This window comes from Cetorhinus maximus, chromosome 11 (genome assembly GCF_964194155.1).
Source record: "Cetorhinus maximus chromosome 11, sCetMax3.hap1.1, whole genome shotgun sequence".
NCBI classification, from domain to species: domain Eukaryota; kingdom Metazoa; phylum Chordata; class Chondrichthyes; order Lamniformes; family Cetorhinidae; genus Cetorhinus; species Cetorhinus maximus.
In genome coordinates this window covers 114,901,378-114,928,801 of record NC_135889.1, presented here as the reverse complement: position 1 = coordinate 114,928,801, position 27,424 = coordinate 114,901,378, and the positions used below count along the sequence as shown (strand labels likewise).

At 46.7% G+C, this 27,424-nt stretch overlaps 1 protein-coding gene across 1 annotated transcript in view; it reads left to right on the top strand.

Moving 5' to 3' along the window:
• Window positions 1-27,424, top strand: part of LOC144686222 (contactin-associated protein-like 5) — a 304,622-nt gene that overhangs the window by 200,910 nt on the left and 76,288 nt on the right. The window contains exon 7 of the mRNA XM_078551312.1: window positions 11,303-11,436. Within this exon, the coding sequence (XP_078407438.1) occupies window positions 11,303-11,436 (134 nt within the window). The remainder of the gene's footprint in view (window positions 1-11,302; window positions 11,437-27,424) is intronic.

The following is a 27,424-nucleotide window of genomic DNA, read 5'->3' as shown; positions in this document are numbered from 1 at the left end:
GCATTACACTGTGACTGCACTTCAAAGATACTTCATTGGCTGTAAAGCACTTTGTAACATCTTGAAGTCATACAAGATGCTATATAAATAGAAGCCCTTCTTTCAGTTTGCCGAGAAACTTGCAACTCCAGTGCTTGTGTTTTGGCAATGCTGCTAAAGAAGTTGTTCTCCTATGCCATCATGCTATAGTCACTGATCTCTTGACAACAACTGTAGTGTCAGTTTGTAGTTAACTGAATTAATAGCATCTCATTGTGATTCAGGATCTTGAGTGACAGAGAGAGCAGAGATTTACTTGGAGCTGTTAGGTTTCAAACATTCTCAGAGCACAGATGGAGTGGCCACAATTAGGCTATGGGCAAATCTATAAGAGTTTGTGATTCAGCTCGGGATGGGACGGGGTGGCAAACCTCAACAGTTTAACACAAGAATTACAACAAAATCCTGTGGATACTGGAAAGTAGAAATAAAAACGGAGAACACAAACTATTCAGTGGTCAGGCAGTATCTGTGGAGAGGGAAACAGAGGTAATGGGCTGGATTTTCATGGAGTCAGGCAGAAGGTGAAAAAATGGTGGTTCGGACCTGGATCGGGAAGTCCCGCTCCCATTCTCAGGCTTTCCGATTTTCACAGTTGTGTGGAACGGGGCACGTGGCAGTTAAGAATCAGCCGGGCTAATGAAACACGGTGAACAGGAGGTCATGATTTTCGCTCCTAAAACGTCCTCAACTCGCATCCCGTGCTCCACAATTTTGATGCTGGAGATGTGAGCAGCTCTGAAGGCCTGAGCCAAAGGTTTTGTAAGCCTTTTATAGAGCTGTGTAAAATGGCAGCTTAAAAGCTGTACTTGTCTCTGAGATTGGAGCTGCTGACTGAGCTCAGGGAAGGGGAGGAGTGGGGTGGCTGGAAAAGAGCAAGGCCACATCCTTGTGGGGGCCTCTTCATTATTCCTTGCATCGTCAGCCAAGTGGGCAACATTTCAGACTGCCGGTCTCGCCTGGGGGTGGTGGGGGGGGAGGTGGGAATGTGTTGTCCAGGGAGGAAAGAAGGTTAAAGAAATGAGCACAGCATCTTCTGACATGCAGCATATATAGAGGAAGGGCTGTAGCAGCAGCATGTGAGTAGAAGCAGGGTGCCCCAGCATGAGGTGGCAGAGCCCCCAGACAGAGCAGCAAGATGGAGGAGTTTGAGATGTTACCCTGAGTGAAGGGTCTACCAGAATAGGTTCAGCTTCCTCGACATGACTCAAAGGCCGTGCAGGCGAAGACTTCAAAATTCTTGGGATAGGGTCAGGCATCTGTGCTAAGTTGGAGACCGATCTCGCACCTCGAACGTCCGGTGCCCATGCCCTGCTGGCTGTGCTCAAAGTTACTGTGGCGCTCAACTTTAATGCAGACAGACCCTTCCAGGGCTGTGCTGCAGAACCTCCGCGGCATCTCACAAGCAGCCGCCCACCAGTGCATAACATCAGTCACCGATCTCTCTTTGTCAGGGTTGGGAAATACATAAATTTCTCGACAGATATGGAGCCATGGACCCAAAGAGCTATGGGGCCCATGTCGTTAGCTGGCTTTCCACAAGTGCAAAGTGTGATATGTTGCACCCACATCACCATCAAAGCACCATCACAGGAAGCACACAGGCACAAGAGTAGAAAGTCATTTCATTCCATCAACGTGCAGCTTGTATGCGACCACTATAAGGTTTTCCTCCATATGTGTGCACGTTTCTCTGGAAGCTGCCGTGACTTATTTCTTCTTAAACCTGCCGCACCTTTTCAAGCCGATACCCCAGGTCTCTGGCTGGCTACTGGGGTACAAAGGTCACCCATTGAGGAGGTGGCTGCAAACTCCATGGCGCCATCCAGAGACAGGGCATTATAAGTCACCAGACCAAGTCACTCATCAATCAGGCCAATGGCCTCTTAAAAATGCATTTCCAATGCCTTGACCACTCGGGAGGAGCATTGCAATACTCGCCTGCCTGGAAGTCAAGGATGTAAGTGGCCTGCTGCATTCTGCTTCGAATGGAACCAAAAAGGGGCACATGCAGAATGCAGAGCCCGGTGATGGAGGCCACTCATCAGAAGAAGAGGTGGAGGAGGAGGAAGAGCCCTTTACCTCAGATGAAGATGTAATCGAGGAGGAGAAGGGTGGCAATGGGGGAAATGGTGAGAGGCATGCCTGGTTACCTAGGGCAGGCTCAGTACATGATGCCATAGTCACCAGGGAGGACCTAATTTAGAGGTGGTTCCCATAAGCAGCGTTGAACATCTAGCTGCACTTTCACCAGCAAATGCTGGCAAACCATTGTGACATAGTGTCCTTGACAACATAGGCACCTCATATCTTCCAGGAAAGGCCCATTCCCCGGCAAGAGAGAAAGTCAGCAAGTGTCCCTGAGACTCTCTGGCATCACAATTGCTGCATTCAGTACAATCAGAAACCTGGACCAGGATTTTATGGCCCCTCCCACCTGCCGGGACATTACGGTCCCGCCGCACTGAATGGGGATTTAAATGGCTCACCGCATCCGCCAGGGAGATACACCCTGGCCGGGCCATAAAATCATGGCCCTGGATTCACCCAGCTTGCGGGATTGACCTTGAGAGGTCCTTTGAAAGAGGGGTCTGCAAGTGTATTTCGGAGACTGTCAAAGACATGGAGACCAAGTCACCTAGTACCTAACCAAAGCCTGGCCTGGCCCCTATGTCAGGAGTGCACCTGTGCATCGTGAGATGAGACTCAGAATGTGCAGATGTGACTGCCAACAGAATTGCTGCAACTCGACACTGCAGGATACAGATGCACATATGTTTGGAAAACCATTCCCTACTTATAGTTCAACTCTACACTACTGTGGGACTGGTGAGACAGCCACAATGGCCAGTGCAGCAATTCATTGAGGTTCCTTGTCAGCCCATGGCCTGTAACACCTAGGTGGATAAGGACATTATTTCTATGTCAGCTCCCACAACTGCAATCTTAACTCAAGGGCACATGTGTTCCTCACCTGTGAGGTGCATTCATTGAGAATTTGCAGAAATGCCCCCTCCTTCATCTCAGCACTATGGGTGGGCCTACACCAGATGGATTGCCACCCCTCATTAAGTGTTCTCAGCACAACCTCCTCAAAGGCACCAATAGGTGGAAATTTTACCTTAGAGGAGGTGGAGGCAGGCTGCTCGCCTCTCTGTCTCTACAGCTTTGAGGAGCGTCATAGCCAGCGTCTTCATGCAGGGAGCTGTTGGTGACCTACCTGCGACTGCAGGTCCTGCAATCCTGCAGGGGCAGCTGTGGTCACTGGAACATGTACCACAGATGAAGGTTCTGGCAGAGGGGATGAGGGAGCCATGGAAGATGAGCGCAGAGCTAGTCACCAAACCCTCATCCTCCTCTGCAACTCCCTCAGCAGTGAACTACTGGCTGCAGCAGTCGTCCATCCCCAGAGTCAGATCAAACCGGGCATCAGGAGGAGGGGGAAGAGATGTCCGAGGATATTCCAGGCCATCTGACCAGCCCACACTCCAGCAGTACAGATACTAGCACTGCAGAGGGATGTGGTTTAGAGTCAGTTGCACGTGGTGAAGGAGACTGAAGCAGAGGGTTGTGTCACCAGCGAGAACATCCTGTTATGGGTATGCAGCTCCTCATGTATTCTATGGAGGTCAGTGCTCAAACGCTGAACAGACTGCTCCAGGCTACTGAGGGAGCCTTGTACCTTTTGCAGGGAGTTAGGCTGCTCTTGCATCCACTCCAAGTGATGCTGCAGGTGTCTCTCCATGAGAGTGGCCAGCCTGTCATGATTAGAGCTCATGCAGTTCAGCCCCCATCTGCGTGTTGGACTCCTCCACTCGCAGTGCATGAGCTCACATTGCCCTGGGGAACTCCACCAGATGCCCACGCATCTGCTGCTAATACAAGTACTGTGCCCCCTAAGGTGACTCCTGAGACCCCACCGCTGTGCCAACTGGAACATCATTGTCACTGCCCTCTGTCCTCCGAGGGGGGCTGTGCACAGATGTGTCTGACTCTGCCACCTCCATGCGATGTCCTTCACCACATGCAACCGACTCTAAACTACACCCCTCCTCAGTGCTGGGATCTGTATTGGTGAAGTGTGGGCTTGTCAGATGGCATGGTGCTTCCCCAGACACTACTTCCTCCTCCTCCTGATGCCTGACCTGATCCAGCTCTGGGGGATTGCATTCACGCTCCTGAGACCAGCCGCTGAGGTATAATGCACATTTCACATGCTGCACAGTGTTGTGATCTGCTGAAGCTGTCAAGGTGCAACCTTCTACGTGGCTGGGTGTGGTGGGTCGTTGCCAACAGTGAATGACTACTGTGTCGACACTCTTTACACACATGCAATAGTCAGACTTCACAAGCTGTACTTTCCTATAGGAGGTCCATGCTGGGCCATCTCTTGCAGTTAGCCAACATTTACAACTTCTACTCACATGACAGCATTCTGAAGTCTCCTCCCACACAGCCTTGCGAATCCTTTACCCTTCCTTTCTCTCCCAGTGACCGGCAAACTGGGCAGACCTTTATATGGGGCTGGAGATGTGAAAAGCCCACCCTGGCATTCGGGCCCGCCTCTGCCACACCCCGCCATACCCACCCTACACCCCCGTGTGAACAGCGGCTGGGACATGTTGTTTGATACGATACGCCAGCCTGTGGGATGTATGGCCTATGCACCTATCATCGCACTGGCACTGAATTTCACTGCTGTTCACAATGAGCAAAGGTACAGACCCTACCCAACCAGCCCGTGCTTGTAAAACTCAAAACACGGTGTCCAGCATTAGATATGATTCCGCGATTGGACAACATTTGCTAAATAATCATCAGTGTGCCAAGAATTATGCTGATAACCAATTTAAGATTGTCAGTCAGGCTCACAATGTGCTGCATTTGTGTTTACTGGAAGCTACATATATGAACACACAGGGCCCTGTTCTTTGCAGACAGGAAGAACATGTACGCACATTGCACCCATTTCAGCTAAATAAAGTAAGTGATAGCCATTTGCTGACTCATTCTTCAGGGCAATGTTTTGACCAATCAGGGTCAAGCTGCTTGGTTTGAATTTCAAACAATGTTTGGCAGTTAAATGTCAGTCACCATCACTGGTGCATTCTCCATGAGAACACCTCGACCAATCAGAGTCCGCTTGCCAACCAACTGGCACTCTCTTCACATGCAGCATAAATTGTTGTTTTCCCCTTATATAGGCATTCTTGTGACGTATCGTGATGACGAAAAGCTTCAACATGTCTCTTTTTTTCAGCAATACAATTGAAAGTAGGTAAATTATGTTAAACCTTTATAGGAACTTGGTTGGACTGCACTTAGAGTACTGTGTGCAGTCTGGTCCTAAATTACTAAATAGATAATTACACAAATAGAGACACTGAAAAACATACAAAACAAAAAATTACAGGGGTAATACCTGAACACGGAGATTATATATCTCCAGAAAGACTGCCAGACTAAGTCTCTTTTCTCTACAAAGACCAGGCTGAGGACTTTAAAAGTAGGAAGGGAGTTGATAGGATAGATGTAAAGAAGATTTTTTCCATTTTTTGGGGTGTGCAAAACCAGAGGCCATAAAAATACAGTAGTCACTAATAAACTCAGTAAGGAATTCAGGAGGAACTTACTTACCTAGAGAGTGATTAGAATATAGAACGCACTGCCACAAGGAGTGATTCAGGCAAGTAGCATAGATATATTTGAGGGGAAACCAGTTAAGTACATGAGGGACAAAGGAATATCAGAATATGGTGATAGTGTGAGACGAAGTTGGAAGGGAGGAGACTGGTGGGCTATCAACCTGAACATAGCCCCGTGGGGCTGAATTTCTGTGCTGTAATTTCTAGATAATTCTACAGTGAGCTATTAGAGTCAACAATCTCTGTTGTAGGGGAGTTACTGCAGAATATAAACTTGCCCTACAGTTAGGAAGAGGAAATTAGAGACAAGGCTTTCGAGCTGCTTACGCACCAACCTTTAATACCCAACCTTAAACAAGAAAGCAGAAAGACTAACATTTATATAGCGCCTTTAACAGTCTCAGGATTTCCCAACATGCTTTTGATGAGCGATAATGTTACATATAAATGTACCAGTCACATGACAAGGGTTGGTAAAGCAATAATGTGTGTTCTTTGTCAGAAGACCTGATTATATACATACAAGGTTAACTGGGAGACATTTGAGTTTCAGTTTTTAATGGCTTGTTTACCTGGTTTGGAAAGGTTGAAAACACAGGTCTAGGCATTGTTGGGGCAAAATAAACTCAGATAGGAGGCCCGCTCCCTTCCATTTGAGTGTTAGCGATTTTATGGCCATCTTGTGGCTTTAGAAGGATTTTTATAATGATCAGGATCAGGATAGCTAATCAAGTTTATTTTTTTAGTCCCTGCAGCACTTGGTTTGACTGCTTGAGTTGCAATACCTTAAATGGCCACTGCTTCAGCTGGTCATTGATTGTTGCTATACTAAACCGGTGGCGCTGTTGAGTTGTTTCAGCTATTCCCGGGTTTAGGTTAAGCCCTGTCCACGAAACAGTGATTAAGGCATGAATTGGAACTGGTTGCTTTAAAGGGTAATTTAGAAAGTGAAAATAAAGCATTCTATAGGCTTCTTTTAGTTATTAGCAGCTCTTACTGGTGGGATTCTTCTTCCCTAGCCCCATCTGCAGTGTTAGAATCTCTACCTGATCCCCTGAGGAAATGGGATGCAGCAGTAATGGATCCTCTCCTGCCTGTGGAGTTCTGCTTAAAGCTAGACCACCCAGAGTCAGCTTGTAATGACTGTTCCTGCACAAACCTCACAGCAGGAAGGCTTAAACAAATGTAAGATTTGTACAATCTTACTGAGACCTGGTGCCTGCTAGCTGGCACAATCCCAGGTAGGTAAGATTCTTACAGTGCTGCAGAATCACTTACTCACAGTGAGTTCTTTGTAGTTGTTTCACTTGCACCAGTTCTTTTGCTGAATGTGGAAATGTTGAGGTTTGTATATTTCTCAGTCAAATCTTTAAAAATCATGCTGCCGCCATGTTGTGTTCTTCTTTTTGACGTAAACATACCAATTATATGACAAGGATTGGTAAAATGATAAAGTGGGTTCTTTATTAGAAGATGAGACTATATACATACAAGGTTAACTGGGAGACGATGCACACATGTCTGACCTCTGAGCTGCTGCTGTATACTGAGTTCGAGTGAAGGGACTACTCCATCACAATCCTGTGTTGAGGTGGTAGGGATTGACAGCAGTTTAAGATAAGCTTCCTTCAAAGTACATGTGCGCTACATCACAACAATAGTGACCTGACGATCTGCTGTTGTGATGTTGATGGAGGGATAAATATTGACTGGGACACTGGGGGGCAGAATTTTGCCCTTGGCAGGGGTGCTCAGCAGGGACGGTGGGGAAGCCGACCACCGTCCACGATTGGCACCGCACCGCGATTTCACGCTGGTGGGCCAATTAAGGCTGAGCCTTGCCTGGGTGGGTGGGTGGGGGGAGGAGTGTGAGCCGGACGAGCACAACTCACTTTGCACATGAGTGAGCGTTGCATTATCTCCCTGAGGCATGGCGCTGCCTCAGGGAGATGAAGAGATATTTTTAAAAAACACTTTAAAAAAAATGTAATGAAACATGATCCCTCCTGTGACTCTGTCACATAAGCAGGGACATGTTATTAATTAAACTTTATAACGTTTATTTTATTTTTATTCGCTTTTGGAAACCTCATCCCGCCCGTGGATGAGGTTTTAAAAAAAAATGCAAAGGCTGCTTGGCCTTTTCGTTAGGTTGGACGGGCAGTGAAAAAATGAATTTAATTGATTGTTTAATGGCCATAACAGGTCTTTTAATTGTCGGTGGACGCGTGCTGCCGACTCTGGCACGCACCCGCCGACCGAGCTATCGCGTGACTACGCATTGATGTCAGTACGCTCGGCTGATGTCAACATGCGCCATTTCACGCTTGCATGGGTCGGGCGGAAAATTTCTGCCCTGGGGATAACTCTCCTGAACTTCTTCAAAATCGCGCCTTTTGCGCCCTCCTGGAAAGGTGGACAAGGCCTCAGCACCGCACTGGAGTGTCAGCCCGGCTTTTTTGTGCCCAGGTCTTTGGAGTGGGCCTTAAACCCACAGCCCTCTGAGATAGAGTTAAGAGTGTGCCCCGCTGTGCCACGGCTAGCAGCATTGAAAGATGCTCGGAGCTTATTCTTTTTCAAATTGAGAAGCCCGGATCAAGAGACAAAGCAAGGGTTTGAGTGACTGCAAGAGAAGTAAACAGAATTTATGATATTGTGATACCGAACCTGTGAGGAGGAAAGGAATACTGAAAGATGGGATGAATAGCATAGGGCGGAATTTTACACCCCTCCCCCTCTCAGGCTGGAGGGGGAAGGTGGGGGGGCGTAAAATTGGTGCTATGGTGACAGTACCGTGCCAGTCACCTGCCCACCTCAGCTGGTATTTTACCAGCGGCGGGAAGTGCATAAGCCACATGGCCTTTTATGCAGGCTGAGGGAGGTCCCTCCTGTTCGGGTATCCTATGCGCAGAGGGGAAATGGTGGCATAGTGGTAATGTCAGTCAACTAGTAATCCAGCAGCCCAAACTTATGATCCAGGAACACTTATTCAAATCTCACCACAGCAGCATATGGCATTTAAAATCAGCTAATTGCTAAGTGCAGTGAATTTATTAAAAAAATTAGAATTGAAAGCTAATCTTGAAACTCTCATCACTTGTCATAAAAACCAATCCAGTTCATTAATATCCTTTTAAGATACCCTTCAGTTTCATAGGGAATCAAGGGATATGGGGAGCGGGTGGGAAAATGGAGTTGAAGTCCAAGATCAGCCACGATCGCCTTGAATGGTGGAGCAGGCTCGATGGGCCGTATGGTCCAATCCTGCTCCTCCTGTGGAAGGAAGTCTGCCGTCCTTACCTGGTCTGGCCTACCTGTGGCCCCAAACTCACAGCCATGTGGTTTACTCTTAACTGCAAGCCACTCAGTTGTGGCAATTAAGGATAGACAACAAATGCTGGCCTTTACATTTCATGAAAGAGTTTTTAAAAATTACTCCCCCCTACCTCTGTGCATTCCCCCTGTCCTCCCCCAAACTTGGTCCTTTACCCTCCCCTCCCCACTTGCTGGGGTCTGCCCGACTACAGCTGCCAACTCTCTGATTGGAGATGGAAGTTTAACCCTGAGCCAGTTAACGGTCCAGAGGCGGTAAAATTGGCTCAGGGCTACTTGAGGGGGTGGTGCAGAACCTCTGCGTCTGTGTAAAATCCAGTCCATATTTCAGGATGCAAGGAAAGACTGAGTTATCGAGATGGTGTGATGTGCGTTGGTCTTAACACTGTGCGGATGCAGGAGAGCAAAGGTTAATGCACGCACGACATTGTGGAGCAGGGAAAATTAATAAAACACAATCCTACATTCAGGCAGGTTTCATTAATTTGTCTTCCGCTGATCAGACATTGGCATCCTTCCAAAAATACTCCTGCTCATTGTACCAAATCATCCTTTGCGTTCTGACTGTGGGTCTGCCACGATTGATGTATCACCTGAATGAATTAAGAATTAATTTCTAAATTGTCACAAAACAGAAGTGGATTTCCTCCCACCTTTATTTAAATTCCTTGTTAAGTAGGGTCCTTGTGAACCTTTGTGTGCACTGGGCCATGAATCGATAAACGTATGTTCATTCAAATGCTATGTTTTGAATCTTTACAGCAACGTTTTGAATCCTCAGTTGCAGCTGATGCCATTGACAGGATTCATATTTGTGAACATTCCCACAATGAGGGTGACAAGGCTCTGTTTAGTGTCCATCTTAACTGTTGTGAGGGCATTAAGAATCAAGCATACTGTGTAGGACTAGAGTCAAACATAGATCAGCTCGGGGGAGCTTTATGTGAATCAAGAAACTTTCACAGTCACATTCTGCAGTGGCCCAAAATTGTCTCATTTAAGCTTTCGCCCCCTTGCCGCAAAATTTGTATTTATACAGCACCTTTAATGTAATAAAATGCTGCTCTTGAATATTGCTGAAAAGAGAGACATGTTGTCGTAGCTTTTCACCTTGGACTCACCAAGACAAACACTAAAATGCCGAATTTCAATCGATCACGACAATTTATAGTACAGGAGGAAAGGGTGCCTTTTTCATACCAAATATGCCAGTGGAGGGGATGCCCCCTTAAAAAAAATCCCAATTAGTGACTGTTTCCCAAGAGGAGCAAATTCAGGACCCAGACACAGTTTCCAACCTCTGTTTCCCAGCCCCAGAGGGAAAATCCAGCCCCTGATGTCTGCCTCCAGCAGTTAGGCAAGATAGGGAGATCGCATTTAGTTGGCATTATGGTTATAAGCCCTGCAGCCTACCATTCCACAATAAGACACGTTGGAGTTCTCACTCCACCTGCTACCAGAAGTGAACCTGAAAGTCGACGCTTCTAAGACACACTGCTGCTATTGTGAAACTAGAGGTTTTGTTCACATACAATCTTTGCGCTGTCTGACCTGAGATTACTGTATGCTCATTCCTCAATGCTAGCATCTCCTCACCTCGGTGAAGACAAATTCCATTGCAAAGGTGCTTTCTTTTGATATGTTATTGGAATTGTTATCATTTTGTACTTGCCTTCTTTAGCATTGTTCCAGTGTCATAGGACCCAGTATCCACACCCCTTGCCATCGAATACAGGTACCTTGCTCCAGAACACATCCATAAATTGTGTCTTGGCATCAATGGTTGTGCTACAGGGAGGGAGTCCCTACAAGCCCAACCTGTGACAGGATGGGGTGAGACATCCCGGATGGTGAGCTAAGGCTCTGATTGTTTGATGATGATTCATTGAAAACCATCATCGCTCGAGCCCAAAAATGATAAGGGCAAGAGGTAAGAGGGGAAATTGGAACTCTCTTTAAAAAAAATTGCTCATTCCCCGTTTTATATTATTAACATTTCCAATCAACCAAATGAATAACATGTCTGGTCCGAGAATGGGTTGGTTACAAGTTGACCAACAGCTGTGAATGTCCTCATGGAGAGAGTGTAAAGACATTCTGTCAGCTCAGTTAGTCATAACAAGTATTACGGAGGGGCTTTAGCAGAGGCTTGGCATTCTTTGCAGCTCTGTTTGCTTAGTGATCATGGGGGTTTCATTGTGTCTGTTCTTGTTGGAAGTCTTATATTGACTCTTTCAGCAAATTTGGCTTTCTTTACCTATAGCTTCTTACCTTTCTTGTTTTAGGGAGCCTCCAGATCAGATACAAACTGGACAACAGTAAAGACACCGATATTTTTAGCATCGATGGCGTGAAGTTGGCAGATGGACAACTCCACAGTGTGAAGATTGATCGGGAAGGGAGAGATGTCTACGTTCAGGTAATGCTCCCATACATTCAACAAGGAAGGTAAAAGCACAAACACGAAGGTGATTTCAGTTGAAATTGAGAAAGCAATTTGTAGGGCTAAGAATAATGAAACACAGCACGGAAATTGTAAAGAAGAGAGTAAGTAAGTCAGTTAGAAGCCGTAGACTGTAGGATTAAGGGAAGATGAAAGAAAGTTAGGAGTCCTGTCATTTTGAGGTCCTCAGTTTGAGACAAGGCAATGAGCCAACACAATTAGAGTGCATGGATAAGGAGGGACATAGTTGTTGCTTGAGAGAGATAAGAGGAAGTTCATATGATCAATGACTGCAGCAGTCAGCCTGAATGAAGGGACAAGCTAAGCTGTAACAGTGAGAGAGAGGGAGGCAGAAGATGAAAGAGGAGCAATCCATTAAATAAATGTTGATGTTTGTATGCTATTCAAGAGTATCAAGGAGTGTATGAAGAAACTTCACCAGACATCAGAGCAGTGGTGAAGGCTTGAATATACATTTGTCTTTATTTCTAGACTTGACTATTCCAAAATGCTCCTGACCAGCCTCCTGCATTCTACTTTGTAAATGTGAGATCATCCAAAACCCTGCTGCCTGTGTTCTTACTCACACTAAGCCCCATTCACTTATCGCTCCTTTGTCCTATGACCTCATTGGTTCTCAGTCAGGCAATACCTCAAATTTAAAATTCTCATCCTTGTTTTCAAACCATTGTACAGCCTCACCCCTCTCCCTAAAATTGTTACTGCCTCCAGCCCCATAACCTTCCGAGGTAGCTACACTCATCAAATCTGGTCTTTGAGCATGCCCAGTTTTAATTGCTCCACTACTGGTGACCATCTCTTCAGTTACCACGGTCCTAAGCTCTGGAATTCTCTGCCTCTCTACCACATTCTTCTTTTAAGATGCTCATTAAAACATATTTGACTGGGCTTTTTGGTCAACTGCGCTAATGTTGCCTTACGTGACTTGGTGCCCAGTTCTGCATTATAATGCTCATGTAAAGCATCTTGGGAAGTTTTATTGCGCTAAAAGCACTAAATAAATATACAAATTGTTGTTATAGGCTTTAAACATAATTACAACCCAATGAGGAGAGAGGCTTTGAGTCCAAGTGATAAAACCAAATTTATTAGCAATAATCATTTGCAAAATGTTGACTTGGATGAAGTGTATTTTAGGTGGTGGCAATTGGAGGTTGCTCAGACCTTGTGCCTAGTTAAAATGACCCCTGTTGTCAGCGATGGCAACACTTGAGACCTCTGTGTGTGCTACCCCTGACATTCCATCTTAGGGCACGGCACATTAGTGCTCCCATATACTGTGCTACCTCGGAGCCATCCGCTTTCACATCCAACGTATATCTCTGTTAGAATTGAAACATTTTCCAGCAGGATGCCCAAAATTTTCCACCCAAAAATGGCAACAAGCTTACTGGCCCTCAAAGATATTAATGGGCAGAATGTCACATCCCGTGGGTGGCGCACGCCCAACCTCATAGGGCGTAAAATAGTGCGCGATGACGTCGGGCGAGCGTCCCGTAGCCATCGCACACTTGCACGATATTTTGTTTGGCGGGCGTGCACGAGAGTCAGCAGTGCGACCGCCAACAATTAAGATCCCTATTTAGGCCCTTGACCAATTAATTGAAACCTATTTTTCATTGCCCGTCCAACCTTATGGTTGGCGAGCGGGCGGGCGAATCGGCCAGGCGGCCTTTTGATTTTTTTTAGCAAACCTCGTCCACGAACGGGATGAGGTTTCCACAATTAAATAAAGAATGAATCTAAATTTCAGGGCAGAATTTTTATTCCGTTAATGTTATTGTGAGTTGAGTCCCATGTCGGGACATTGCTTTCAGATTTTAAAACTCTATGTTTTTGATTTTAAAGTTGTTCAGCTCTCGGCCTTCAGGGAGCTTTCAGCGCGCGCTCCCCGTGCCTGCGCAGACTTCCGCATTCACCCTCCTCCTGCCCCCACCCCGAGGCTCTCAGCGTGTGTTTCACGCTGGATGGCCATTAATGGGCCAGCCAGCGGGAAATCGCCGTCGGGGGCCAATCGCTGGCAGCGGGCCCTTTCCCCACCCCTCCCAGGCCCATCCGCTGTGACTGCCCGGCGACCCGAAAATCCTGCCCAAGGGGGTTAATGGTCCTGTAACCTGAGGTGTAAAGAAATTAACCCGTGGATTGTGAACCACCACTACTGGATGGATAATTTGCACTGCTCCACTATTAACCTCGCCAAAATGGCAGCTCATCCCCAACCATCCCGTGTGTTACAAGAAATTGCTACATTTCCCATTAATTGCCTATTATTGCTCTAAGTTAGTGCTTTTGCTTAACATTGGAGATGCATTGTTAAAGAAGAGATTTACGTTCCTGTGATGCCACTCAACCTCTCTGGCCCGGGAAGTGAGCTGTGGAGGTTCAATCCTCCAGTTATTAAATTGTTGTTAGAGATTTTTAATGTTTTAAGTTTAATTATTTTTCTTAATTTTCCTTTTGGCTCTCAGTCATATCTTTCCTTTTCTCTTTATCTCTCTTTCTGCAGCTGATTTAATCCTGGTTCACCCGAATTCTTTCTTTGCCCTTCTCCTGTTTCAGCCTCTTATCCTTAAATATCATCGAATTAAGCAGCTAGATTGTTTTGGTTCGCCAAGATCCCAGGTGCCCTGTTTCCCTCTCACCACCCTGCTACTAGCTCGTCCTTCCAGTAACACGTGGGACAAAAAAATTTTCAAGTTGGAGGGCGAGTGAATAATTTTAACTCACGGGGCAGACCACAAGCTTTCCCACTGCAGCAAAACCTGCACTGATGTTTTTTTCCCTCTGAATTGAGTAACCTTAATGAAGGACCAAAGTCCCATCGTGTAGGATACTGTCTGGATTAAAAAGTGAAGGGTTAAGTAACTTTGTGCTTTGGTTTCAAAAGTCTGGAGATTATAGCATGAGTAACAAAAAATAAGACAATGCTAATTGAATATAGCTACAGTTCCACGTGTACACTTGATTGCATTTCATATGTGTCATTTAAAGTACTATTCCAGTTTGTTTTTTAATGTACTGCATTGGGGGAGATGATGGCATGGCAGTAATATCACTCGACTAACAATCCAGAGGCCTAGGGCCCTGGGGTCATGAGTTCAATTTAGACTAATAAGTCGGGAGTTGAAGCTAGCCTCAGTAATAGTGATCGTGAAACTATCAGTTGTAAAAACCCACCTGGCTAGGAAAGGAAATCTGCCATCCTTACCTGCTCTGGCCTACACGTGACTCCAGATCCACAGCAATGTCGTTGACTCAACTGCCCTCTGAAAGGCCCTAGCAAGCTACTCAGTTCAAGGGCAATTAGCCATGGGTAACAAATGCTGACCTTGCCAGTGACACCCACATCCCATGAAAGGATAAAGCAACAACATTCCTAAACTGAGCCCCGGCTTAACAGGAAGGTACAGGATGTTGTTCCATTGATTTTTATGTGAAAATAATGCCTCATGCTGCAGCTGTGATTAGGAACTACTTAAATCCCAGTATCTTTCACACAGGATGAAGGTATATTGACGCCAATGTTCTTCTCAGAACTCTGTGTGATTCTGCCACTGTCCAGTGTTAATACAGAATCTTAATGAATTGGCTTTCCCTGGTGTTCAGTCTACTGTTAAAGATTTTAAAGGTTTTGTCTGCTTTCTATTGAGTCGCAGGATTGTAAATGAATGGGAGCTGCAGGTATGGGCAATGAGGCAGAAAGTGTGCCTTCGTGAGTTTAATACTGAATCCCCATTTAGGGAATTTTCAAGATGGCAACTTCTGAAGGCATCTCATGGTGGGAGCATTAAAGCGATTCTTATATTCCTCATTAAAATTAAATTAAAAATTCATAAGGCATGATCATTTGATGATAATGAAAATTATCTCCAAATTTTGTACAAAAATTGAGTAATTGACCAGTGTTAGATCTCCTCCATAAAGAGAAACATCATGAGGCACAGCTACTTTTGTCATTGTGCTTTATATTGATTTCACTAGTATTCGACTTATTTAAAAATACATTCTAATAGTGCCTTATCACTCCAAGCAGCGAGTTACTTTTTGAAATGTAATGATTGTTGCTGTACAGACAGACAAGGTAGCAATGTTTTGAATTGCAACTGTTAGGAAAGCTACTCGAATGTTATTGTTTATTGCTGGGGGAATTGAATACATAAGTAGGATGTTTTGCTTCTATTGTACAGGGCACTGCTGAGGCTATATCTGGAGTACTGTGCACAGTATTGGTCTCCTTATTTAAGAAAATATGTAAATGCATTAGAAGCAGTTCGGAGAAGGTTTACTGGATTAATACCTGGAATGGATGAGTTATCTTATGAGGAAAGGTTGGACATTCTAAGCTTGTATCCGCTGGAGTTTAGAAGAGTAGGAGGTGACTTGATTAAAACAAAAAGATCCTCAGGGGGCTTGACAGGGTAGATGTGGGGAGGGTGTTTCCTCTTGTGGGAGAATATGGAATTCGAGGTCACTGTTTCAAAATAAAGGGTCACCGATTTAGGACAGAAATGAGGAAAAAAGGTTTTCCCTCAGAGGTTTGTGAGACTTTCGGAATTCTCTTTCTCAAAAAGTGGTTGAAGCAGAGTCCTGGAATATCTGAAAAGCAGAGGTAGATAGATTCTTGATAAGCAAGGGGTTGAAAGGTTAGTGGGGGTAGGCGGGAATGTGGAGTTGAAGCTGCAATCAGATCAGCTATCGTCTTATTGAATGGCGGAGCAGTCTCGAGGGGCCGAGTGGCCTAACTCCTGCTCCGAAAGCGGCTGTTCATATGACTACACTTCAAAAGTCCTTCTGTGGCTGAAAATCACTTTACAATGCCTTGAGGTTTTAAAAGGAGCTATGTAAATGCCATCTTTCTTCTTCGTTATGGATGCTCATTTAAGGTTGTTTTTGACAATTGACCATGATACTAGTCGTGTTATTATGATATGGCAGGTGGTATTGACCATGAAACCATTGTTGATTGTTGTAAAAACCCACCTGGTTCGCTAACACCCTTTAGGGGAGGAAATTTACCTTACCTGGTCTAGCCTACATGTGACTTTAGATCCACAGCAATGACTCTGAGATGGCCTAGCAAGCCACTCAGTTGTATCAAACCACCACAAAGTCTCAAAAAAGGAATGAAACCGGACAGAGCATCCAGCATCAATACAGGCACCAGAAATGACAACGGCAAGCTCAGCTCTGTTGGCCCTGCTTAAATTAAATGGCATAGTGGTCTTGTCACTGGACTAGTATTCCAGAGACCCAGGGTAATGCTCTGGGGACCTGGGTTCAAATCCCATCACAGCAGATGGTGAAAATTGAATTCAGTAAAAATCTGGAATTAAAAGTCTGATGATGACCATGAAACCATTGCTGATTGTTGTAAAAAAAAACCCATCTGGTTCACTCATGTCCTTTAGGGAAGGAAATCTGCCCTCCTTACCTGGTATGGCCTACGTATGACTCCAGATCCACAGCAATGTGGTTGACTCTTAAAAATGCCCTCTGAATGAAGGCAATTAGAGATGGGCAATAAATGCTTGCCTAGCCAGCGATGCCCACGTCCCATGAACGAATTAAAAAAATATTAACAAAAGAAAATAATTTAAGCACATACATAAGATTACAATTACTTGATATTATAACAAATCCTAAAATTACTAATTTACCTGACTCCTGATCACACACCCCCTTTAAGGCAACAGTCCAAATAGATTTTAAATTTAAATAAGCAATCCAGCAAGGCTACCACAGCATCCACTCGACAGTGGAATTCCAAAGGCTTTTTAACCCAACTTTAGCTACTTGAGCAGCTCTTCTTCTTCAGAGTGGCTAGAGGCTTTTCCCAAGCCTGGTTCACACGATATACCTTTCCAGATTTTCCATGGCAACCCTCACATAGCCTTCCAGCCTCCTCTATATATGTTTCTCTCTCTTTAATGTGTAAAATCCCATTGTTCTACATGTCTTTGGAAATTTACTTTTCCCTTAATATAAAAATCGTTCATGTTGTCAATATGGCCTATTCCTTTTGAGAAAAATAAACCTATTGCCTTGCCTCAGTTATCTTGCCAGTTGTAAACATTACACCATCCCTTTGAAAATCAAACAACCCCTTCACTTATCTAAAAATGAAAATTTCATTCACACCCCACCTGTGGAACCCTCATTCTAGCTTATCCATCTCCATTCTAAAAATCTGCTTTTCACCTACTCTTGATATTTTCAATCTGGTAATCTAAGCATTGCTAGTCTAGTTAAATCATTCACACAGACAGAACCATCCACACTCACACCCACAAGCCTACAATAATATTATGAAAAATCGTGACAACAGCGTTTACCATTCATCTGAACAGGGCCTTTAGCTTAATCTACCATTTAAAAAATGTCATTTCTGATGGTGCAAAACATCCCTGCAAACTTTCTGAACATTTCTCAGCCTAGGTTATGCACTCAAGTGATGTTTGAACCCATGTGGATGTCAACTTGGCTCAGTTAATAGCATCATCCACTTTGAATCAGCAATTGTAGCTTCAAGCTCTACTCCTGGATTGGAGAACACAATCTAGACTGAAATTGAATTGCAATACTGAGGGGGCCCTGCATTGTTGCCTTTTGAATGAGGCATTAACTGCCTGGTCAGACGAATGAGAGAGATACCTAAGGTATTCTTGGAAGTGGAGGTGGGAGTTTGCTAGATATTTCAGCCAACATTCTTCCCTCAGCAAACACCACTAAAAGCAACTTACCCCTGGCCATTCATCTCATTGGCTGTTTGCGGGACATTGCTGTGAGCTTATTGGCTGCTGTGCTTCCCTGCGTAACAACTGTGATTGCATTTCAAAAGCAATCCATTGGTTCTGAGGTGCTTTGGAAAATCCTGAGTTTGTGATAAGACAATGTGAGAATGGCAGTCCAGAGTATGAATGCTACTGACTGGGTCAAGGTCATTGTGCATCCTGCACATACAGTGAAACCTGGACAAATGAACACTTATTAAGAGAGCCAAATAATTTACATGGTGAAATGTACAAGAGGCAATCTGTATCCACAAGCACCTTTTTTTAAGACTGTGTGTGCGCAATTCGACTGTTTGAGAACGATGGAGCAGGCAACAGCCAGGACCAAGGATGGTGCCGCACAAATCAGCACAGCTAGGCAGTGGCATCCTTTTAACCTGCACAAGCAGCAGAATTGTTCCAACAGTGACAGGTGCCACAACAGCTCTAAATGCACTATGTGGAAAAAAATGCCTAAACTTAACTATATGAATATTTTATGTATTTCACTGTATCTCTGCCTATTTCAGTCTCGGACAACTGCCTGGGGAACAACGAAACTGCAGACACGCGTCGTGGGGATCCCGTCCCTGCTTACAATTTATTTATCAGCTTCTTAGCCCCTGTCTGCAGAAGACCCTTATGTTCTTCCCCTTTACCTGTGTCTGTTGAAGGGGGCAGGGCATGAGGTGGAGCGGATGGAGACCCCGGTAAACACTGCCCAGCACACGGCCACGGATGCCCCATGCATACCGGCATACCCTCCCCGGGAAACGTGGTGATGTCATCGACGCATGCGCAGCGAGTGAGTGAGACTGGCAGGCTGGGTGCAGCGGAGTGACGTCACTAGATTTCCGCCCATGCACGGACCAATGCACAGACCGCCATCTTGTGTTGGCAGGAGGCACGGTGGCCGGAACTTTGCAGCCCCTCAGCGGCGGGTTCCCCTGCGGCAGGGCTGGCGAGCGATTTAAATCTCCACGCACATCGACAGGAATGGAACATCCTGCTGGCCTGAGGGGCTGGAAAATTCCGGCCAGTGTTTTTAAAATTATCCTGTGGAATGAATTAATTATGGCATGTGGGGTCACTGGCAAGGCCAGCATTTGTTGTCCATCCCTAACTGCCCTTGAGAAGGTGATGGTGAGCTACTTTCTTGAACATCTGCAGTCCATCTGGTATACTTACTTACTAATTACAAGACACAGACAGCCTTCAATGCACCAAGCCCGTTTGCAAATTAAAACACAGAACACAGCCTTTTATATTGTTATGTTATTCATAAAGAAGTAGAAACTAATTGTTATGAGAATGTACATCCCGGGTCCCACGTTTTACTGCTGCAGTGTAGCCATGCCTTGGGTAACAATGCATCAGTGCACCAGGCGCAAGGAGAGGTGTAAGAAATATACTTGATGAAGCTCCAGCATTTTGAGTCCAAAGTTTGATGATTTCCAACTTATGGGAGCCAGAAGATATAACGCAGCCCTTTGCAAAGCTTCTGTATCTGGAACACAAGAAGACAAGAAATAGGAGCAAAGGGGCCCATCGAGCCTGCTCCGCCATTCAATATAATCATGGCAGATCTTGGGCTTCAACTCCACTTTCCCGCCCACTCCCCATATTCCTCGAATCCCTCAGAGACCAAAATTCTGCCTATCCCAGCCTTAAATGTATTCAATGATGGAGCATCCACAGCCTTCTGGGGAAGAGAATCCCAAAGATTCACAACTCTTTGAGTGAAGTAATTTCTCCTCAGCTCAGTCCTAAATGGTGGGCCCCTTATCCCGAGTCTGTGCCCCCGTGTTTTAGATTCTCCGACCAGCATCCACCCTATCAAGCCCCTACAGAATTCAGTGAGATCGCCTCTCATTCTTCTAAACTCCAGATAATATAGACCCAATTTGCTGTGCCTCTTATTGTAGGACAACCCCCTCATCCTAGGGACCAATTTAGTGAACCTTCCCTGTACTGCCTCCATTGCAAGTATACCTTTTCTTACATGTGGAGACCAAAACTGCACAAAGTACTCCAGATGTGGCCTCACCAAAACCCTGTACAACCCTAGTAGGACTTCTCTATTCCTGCATTCCAATCTCTTTGCAATGAAGGCCAACATGCCATTTGCCTTCCTAATTGCTTGGTGTACCTGCATGCTAACTTTTTACATTCCTTGTGCGAGCGCCCCCAAGTCTCTTTGAAGATCAACACTTACAAGTTTCTCACCTTCTTTAGAAAAAAAATTCAGCTTTTCTATTCCTTTGTCCAAAGTGAATAACTTCACACTTCCCTACGTTATAAGGAACTTTCACTGAATTGGGATTATTGGAATTTCCCTCTGGCTGGTGTCCTTTCTTCCCCCAGATTCCCGCAAGATGAGGATATGTGGTCAGGGGCAGGTAACTGCGGGATTTGTGAATGAAATTGCCTTTGTGGAATTGAGAGCTCTTTACCCAGCATGCATTATGGGTAAACTGCTCTATCTCTGGGGTTGAACATTCAAGTGTCTTTGTCTCAGGGATAGAGTGATTTCTCTGCTGCTCTGGATGCTGGGCCAAGAATTGCCCATTCTACTGTTTTTTTTTTAAATTACGTACCAAGAAAAGACACCTGCAGAAGAGGACTGCTGATGCAGCTCTCTCAGGCCTTTGTAATGTACAAGTTCCACTGTACTCACTAACTCTGTGAGTCTTGCTGTTCATGGAAAGTAAACATATACTTAGTTCTGCCCTGGGCTCCAGATGACACATCAGCCTCCTGCAGAGTTCCTCCTCATGGCACCAAAGCTCAGAACCATCCTTTACTGCATCGCCTTGGTAAATGTCAAACAACTATGATGTTACAACAGCAGGGAGCAATAAATCCAATTTTCCAGTGAACCCAGAGTTGCTGATCAGGCGAGGGGATAGTAAAACTGCAATCCGCAGCAAGCTGAGGTCCACAAGTCAGGAATGGCGAGTCCCCAGGACATTAGATTTGCAACCTACACCTCTTTTAAAGTGCAAAGGGATGTTGGTCCGAAGCCCTCTCTTCTTTATTCCAGTGCTTCAGGTGGACGTTAGTTCCCAGAACAACATTGAATGTAGGGTCAGCAAGTTGGAATTCTCCCAGAGGGTTGTGCCTGCTCCATCTTTGAGTATATTTAAGTCTTAAGACAGACAGGTTTTTGGTCTCTCAGGGAATCAAGGGATACGGGGAGCAGATGGGAAAGTAGAGTTGAGGCATCCATGATCGTATTGAATTGCAGAGCGGGTTGGAGAGGCTGTCTGGTCTAGCCCTGCTCCTATTTCTTATGTTCATATGTAAGTTCTACAGTGCACGAAGGAACATATTTCAATATTTTAACGAGACCCACAAGCGCACACAAGATAAATATTTATGCGTTCACTAAAATTATAGCATGTGGCCAGCTAGGGATTTATACCGGGCAACCTGGGTTCAACACTTCATCTACAAATCTGTCCTCAGTAGCAGGGTGATGTGTAAAACCTAGATTATGTTGACAAGCCCTGGAGGGACAAGTGTCTCCAACTAAACCAAGTGAAACGTTCTGGTACCGACTTGACTCCGGGATGCACTAAAGCCAAGCAGCACCCATCTTTCCGCCCCCTCAACGGCATGTTCCATCACTTAGATTCAGCAGTGTCATTGTCGCCCAAGATGGGATCTTGCTGTGCACAAATTGACCAGAGCGTTTCCTACATTGCAACAATGGCTACACTTCAAAAAATATTGAATTGGCCATAAAGTGCTTTGGGATGCTCTGAGACCATGAAAGGTGCTATACAGATACAAAATTGAAAAATGAAAGGGTTGGAAATGCACAGTCGGTCCGGCAGTGTGTGTGTGTGGAGAGAAGAAGGAAAGTTAATGTTTTGAGCCGAATGACTCTTCTTCAGAACCAACTGTACTTTCTGGGCAAAATCATCCCAGATTTTCACTAAGTGCGGTTGCAGGCAAGGAAAACGATGTTTCAGCCGCTGGTCGCAATGAGTGCTTCTCACACTGTATCGACTCAAACCTGCCACGTTAATTATGCATTCCTGGGAAACACGATGTTCATATCTGAGTTCGACAGCGCTCTCATTCACCCCGCCATGCCATCACCTCCCTGCTTCATCACGCCGGGCACCACATTTAAAGTGCAGCCTCGCTTAAGCCTCTCAGTGTTTCCAGCCGGAACCACTGCACAGAAGACAGGATGGCCCCGAAAGACAAAAAGGCTGCAGCCCCCCCGCCCCGGTTTAGTGATGCGTCCCTCAAGCACCTTTTGGTTGCCATGGAGGCCCGCCGTGATGTCCTGTACCCCGGCTCTGGCCACAGGATGGGCAGCGGCATCACCAGTCCATCATGGTGGCAGTGATGGTCAATGCCAATGCCCTGCAAAAGAAGACAGCCACCCAGTGCCGCTACAGGATGAATGACCCCCTCTGTTTCATCAGGGTAAGTCACTCTCCTTATCACTCTCAAACCCATCACACATCCACAGGGACAACACCGCTAACTCTCACACACACCCTCACATCTCCATCAGGCTCAGACCCTCTCGACCTCGTGTCCTCATCCTGTCCATGGCTCTGCTCACCACACAAACATTCCACGTAGGGCCATGCATCCTGCTCACACTCTCTCCATCTGTTTCCATGCAGGAGAAGCCTGCTCACATCAACAGGGAGAGATCCCAGACCAGGGGTGCAGTGGCCAACATTAGGCCCTCACTCACTTTGAGGACATGGACCCTGCCTGTGGCGACAGTGAGGTCAGCAGCGAATACCCTCATGAGGATTTATGCACCACATCATACCTGTCTCAACGTAACTGTGTGTGCTCTCTCTCTCCTGCTTTTGACTCTGATGCCATACACTAATTATCTGGACTTTGGTTCATAGGGAGCTCTGCCAAGCGACCGACACCCTCAGCCAGCCAGCCCCTCAACTCCATCCACATCCTCATCTCCAGCCACGAGGACACCTCCTCCATTAAAGAACTGGAAATAAGCAGCCTGTAGGACCCGTCACAGCGCTTATCCACACCCTGCACCAGCACAGAGACACACACCTCGGTGGGACCTAAATCCAGAGCAGGCTCGGGTTCACAGTATGGTGGTCACAGTATGGTGGTCACCGCACTGACCCGTGTCCGCAGCAGGAGGAAGCAGGTGCAACCAAGTTTCCCAGCACCTGGAGGACTGCTGGGGAACAAACATCTGTGAGGTCCAAGTCAGATCAGGAACCTTTGGATTTGGCCTTCCAACTCATCCTGGAGAGTTGGCAAAAGGCGTGGGAACATCACGCAGAGCTGTTGGAAGCCCACAACAGGGTGGCTCGTGAGTTGGAGGAGTGCGTCTGCCTGTTCGCTGATGAAGTGGTGCCCATGTGCCCGTATGGAGGTCTCCATGGGGAGGATGGCGGACACCATGGAGACCCTGGTCCAGCAGAACGTGGAGATGTGGGCAGACCTGCACTCCATCGCGTGAACCATGGGTGAGCGAATTCCCGTAGTGGCAACACTAGAGGGAAACGGGGCACCTCGGGTGCTCCTTCCCCCTCAAGGAGTCAGGCTGAGGCCCTCGGGCACCCGAAGGGAGGAGGAGCAGCAGCTGGACACCCCTGGGTCATCCATTTAGGAATCTCAGAGGCTGTCTGCTCCCTCCGAGTCCCCTTTGCCTGTGAGCCCCTTAACCTCGTCTCTGTCACTGCAGAGGGAGCAGTCGGCCCACGAATGATTCCATAGGGAGAGGTGTGTGTGTGATAGGGCCCGCCTCGTGCAAACACTCTCCCATGCACGTGGATCCTTCCCATTTCACACTCACCTCAATGTCCTGAGCATTTTCAATGCTGCCTGCTGGGGTTCACTGAGCTGACCTGCATCTCCGCCCATCCACTGATCACACCCCAATGCAGCACCTGATCTCGCCCACCATGACTCTCGTTTCACTTTTGATTTAGACAGCATGGTCATGATTCAGTTCTTCATTTTCCCCCCCCCATCCTTTCCCCTTCCCCAGTTACCCATTTCCTTTCCCCCATTACTGTTGACCCCGCTGGCATCACCTTCCACCTCCCCTCTGTGACCTACCAGCCACAACCTTTTACCTTCAGGGATGTCCCGGTGAATGTGCACATTCCCAAAAATCCCACCCTCATCCACATTAACCTCTCCAACCTCCTCCTTCCCACCCCCAGGGTCCGTGCCTGCTTCTGAGTCCCCTCCAACCACCCTCACCCCCTGCTGCCTCAGACATTCCCACCATTCCCTTGTACCATGCCCACACTCAGTTCACTCTCCAGGAGGCAGTCCTGGACCCATCAGAGCCCTCCCCTGCACGTTCATCTGAACCCCTTTCCCCCACTGAACACCTCCCCTCCGGACACCCCCCCACTTAGTTTCCCGACCCCACCACCCTGGACTTACCCCCGCTTAGTCCTTCCCCCTTCATGACTAGTTCCAACACCCTTACCTCTTCCGCCAGCCTTACTCCCACCCCTCTCCACACTCCTTCCTCTCCCTGGACTCCCACCCCTCTCCACACTCCTTCCTCCCCCTGGACTCCCTCCTCTATCCGCACTCCTTCCTCCCCCTGGACTCCCTCCTCTATCCGCACCCCTTCCTCCCCCTGGACTCCCTCCTCTATCCACACTCCTTCCCCCCCACTGGACTCCTTCCACTCTCTGTACTCCTCCCCACTCCAAACTCCTTCCCTTACACCTTCCACCCCCCCCTTACACCTACCCCTCTAGTTGCCACTTTCTCCCCCATTACCCCCTCCTCCCCCATACACCCTCCCCCCACAACCTACCCCCCTCGGTACCTGTGTTTTCCCCTCCCCTGCAACCTCACCCCCCCTCCCCCCCCCACCCGACTACGACACCCCTTCTCTCCTAATCAGTCCTAGACCTTCCTCTCCCACCCACCCCTGATACATCTTCCTCTCCAAAACACAAATGGACCTTCCTCTCCCACCCCCTCGACCATCATCATTGTGAGCAGACCCTCAATGGTGACTTTCCACCTTCCAATGGGCTGCTTCGCAGCAGAACCATATCTATTAGAACCCGCCCAGCGTGCTATGGACGTTCCTCCGGTGTGCTATTGCTGTCGGGCACCAGCATCTCCTGCTCCTCAAATGCCCTCGATGTGAGCAAGGCTCCGGTGGCTAAGTCCCGAATTCTGCACGTCACACTTTTCAAGGCGTGTTCTGCACCGGCGTGTTTTCCCGCCAACGCGGGTGGGAGACCCAGTGGGGGTGGGGTATGATGCCTGTGGGCTGACCTTATAATGATATGCAGATGTATTACGATGAGGTCCCCGACGCCCCTGATGGCTGGAGACGCAGCCCCGCCATCGCCGGGCTGAGTGGGCGATCGCAAACTGGTTTGACAGCGTCGAGAAACTGGTTTTCGGCATTCTCGCCATAATGCCCGCTCACACCGCCGAACACACCCGACGCCCACGGGCACGGAAAATTCCGCCCCCTGTTTTTATTTCAGATTGCCAGCGTCTGCAGCATTTTGATTTTACCTGTAAAAATGCGAGCTCTTTTTTTTTGATTTGCAACCTGCGGTGAGACCCAAAGGCTGTCAGCAGCATTCTGCACTCCACATCCACGCAGTATAATGCAGTCTGAGCGCTTTCATGTAGGACCGTGAAAAATCTTCCCGCCGACTTCTGACTAAACGTCACACTGAATCCTTTTATTTGAACTCTTGTTCATGCCACATGTGGTAACTGTAACCGATAGTTTCTGAACACAAAGCAAGTGTATATAAACCAGATGGGTAATGCAGTTTAGATTCATTTTTCCACAGATAAGACGATTCTGTAAGTCTGGCTGATGAAGGTCCTCCTTAGGGACTGAGTGCAAGACACTGTGTCTTCTCTGATTGGGAATGTACTGCAAGAGAAGTCTGGTAGGCAAGTGAACGCTGGCTGAAGAGGAATGAAAGGAGAGTCACTTAACTAATTCATCAAACCAGAGCCCAAGATTTTTTTGCCATTCAACATTCTCAGAGACAGGGTCTCTTTGCTCAGAGGTAAATTATCACATAAACTCTGCCTAGCTTTTTATTGACGGCCGAGAAAAACATTGCTGAAAGGAAAATTCTCTCATTTTATCATCAACAAGGCTCTATTTACAAAGCTGCTACAAGCCTGTGCCAATTGAGGCAAGTATTTGCATCAGTTCACTACCAAACTGTAGTTTGAAACTCTGGGTTTTGCAGCAAGGCTAGGGGTCGAGGCTCATTGCGAATAAATTTTTTTAAAAAACTTCATTGAAATAACTTGGATATAAAAACAATATTTAAATAAAGCTGTTTACAATGTTCATCCTCTCTTTATTCAGGGATGAAAGCCATATGGTATCAGAATATAAGACCTTGCATTTACATAGCGCCTTTCCTGATTTCAGGGTGCCCCAGAACACTTTACAGCAAATGAAGTACTTTCAGGAAGTAGCAGATGCATGAAAACACCACCACCTCCATGGTCTCCTCCAAGTCACTCACCATCCTGACTTGGAAATATATCGCCGTTCCTTCGCTGTCACTGGGTCAAAATCCTGGATCTCCCTCCTGGGTGTGCCTACACCACACGGACTGCATCATTTCAAGAAGGCAGCTCACCATCACTTTCACAAGGGCAACTAGGGATGGGCAGTAAATGTTGGGCTAGCCAGCGATGCCCACATCCAAAGAACATACAGTAAAATCCTGATGGGTCCCATCCTATGGGATCCGCCCACAAATTCGAGTTGAGCAGAGCTTCATGACAGCTGAGGAGGCCCCATTCCTGCATGGATGCATCTCCATGTAACCTGATGTGCCTACAAGTGCCGTCTGTATCAAAACAATGGATTCAATAGCCAAATGAAAACACAGCAAAGCAGTAACTGTGTGGAAAAATCCGTTCAATTTGTTCACACTTGACCTTGTAAAAGGCTGGAGCTTTGCATTGAAAAATGGTGGCAATTTCTTTTACATTAATTCATTGGAAGTGAGCATCACTGGCTAGACCAGCATTTATTGCCCATTCCTAATTTCCCTTGAGAAGGCGATGGTGAGTTGCTTTCTTGAACCGCTGCAGCCCATTTGCTGTAGGCACACCCACAGTTCCAAGTCAGGATGGTGTGTGGCTTGGAGGGGATATTCCAGATGGTGGTGTTCCCATGCATC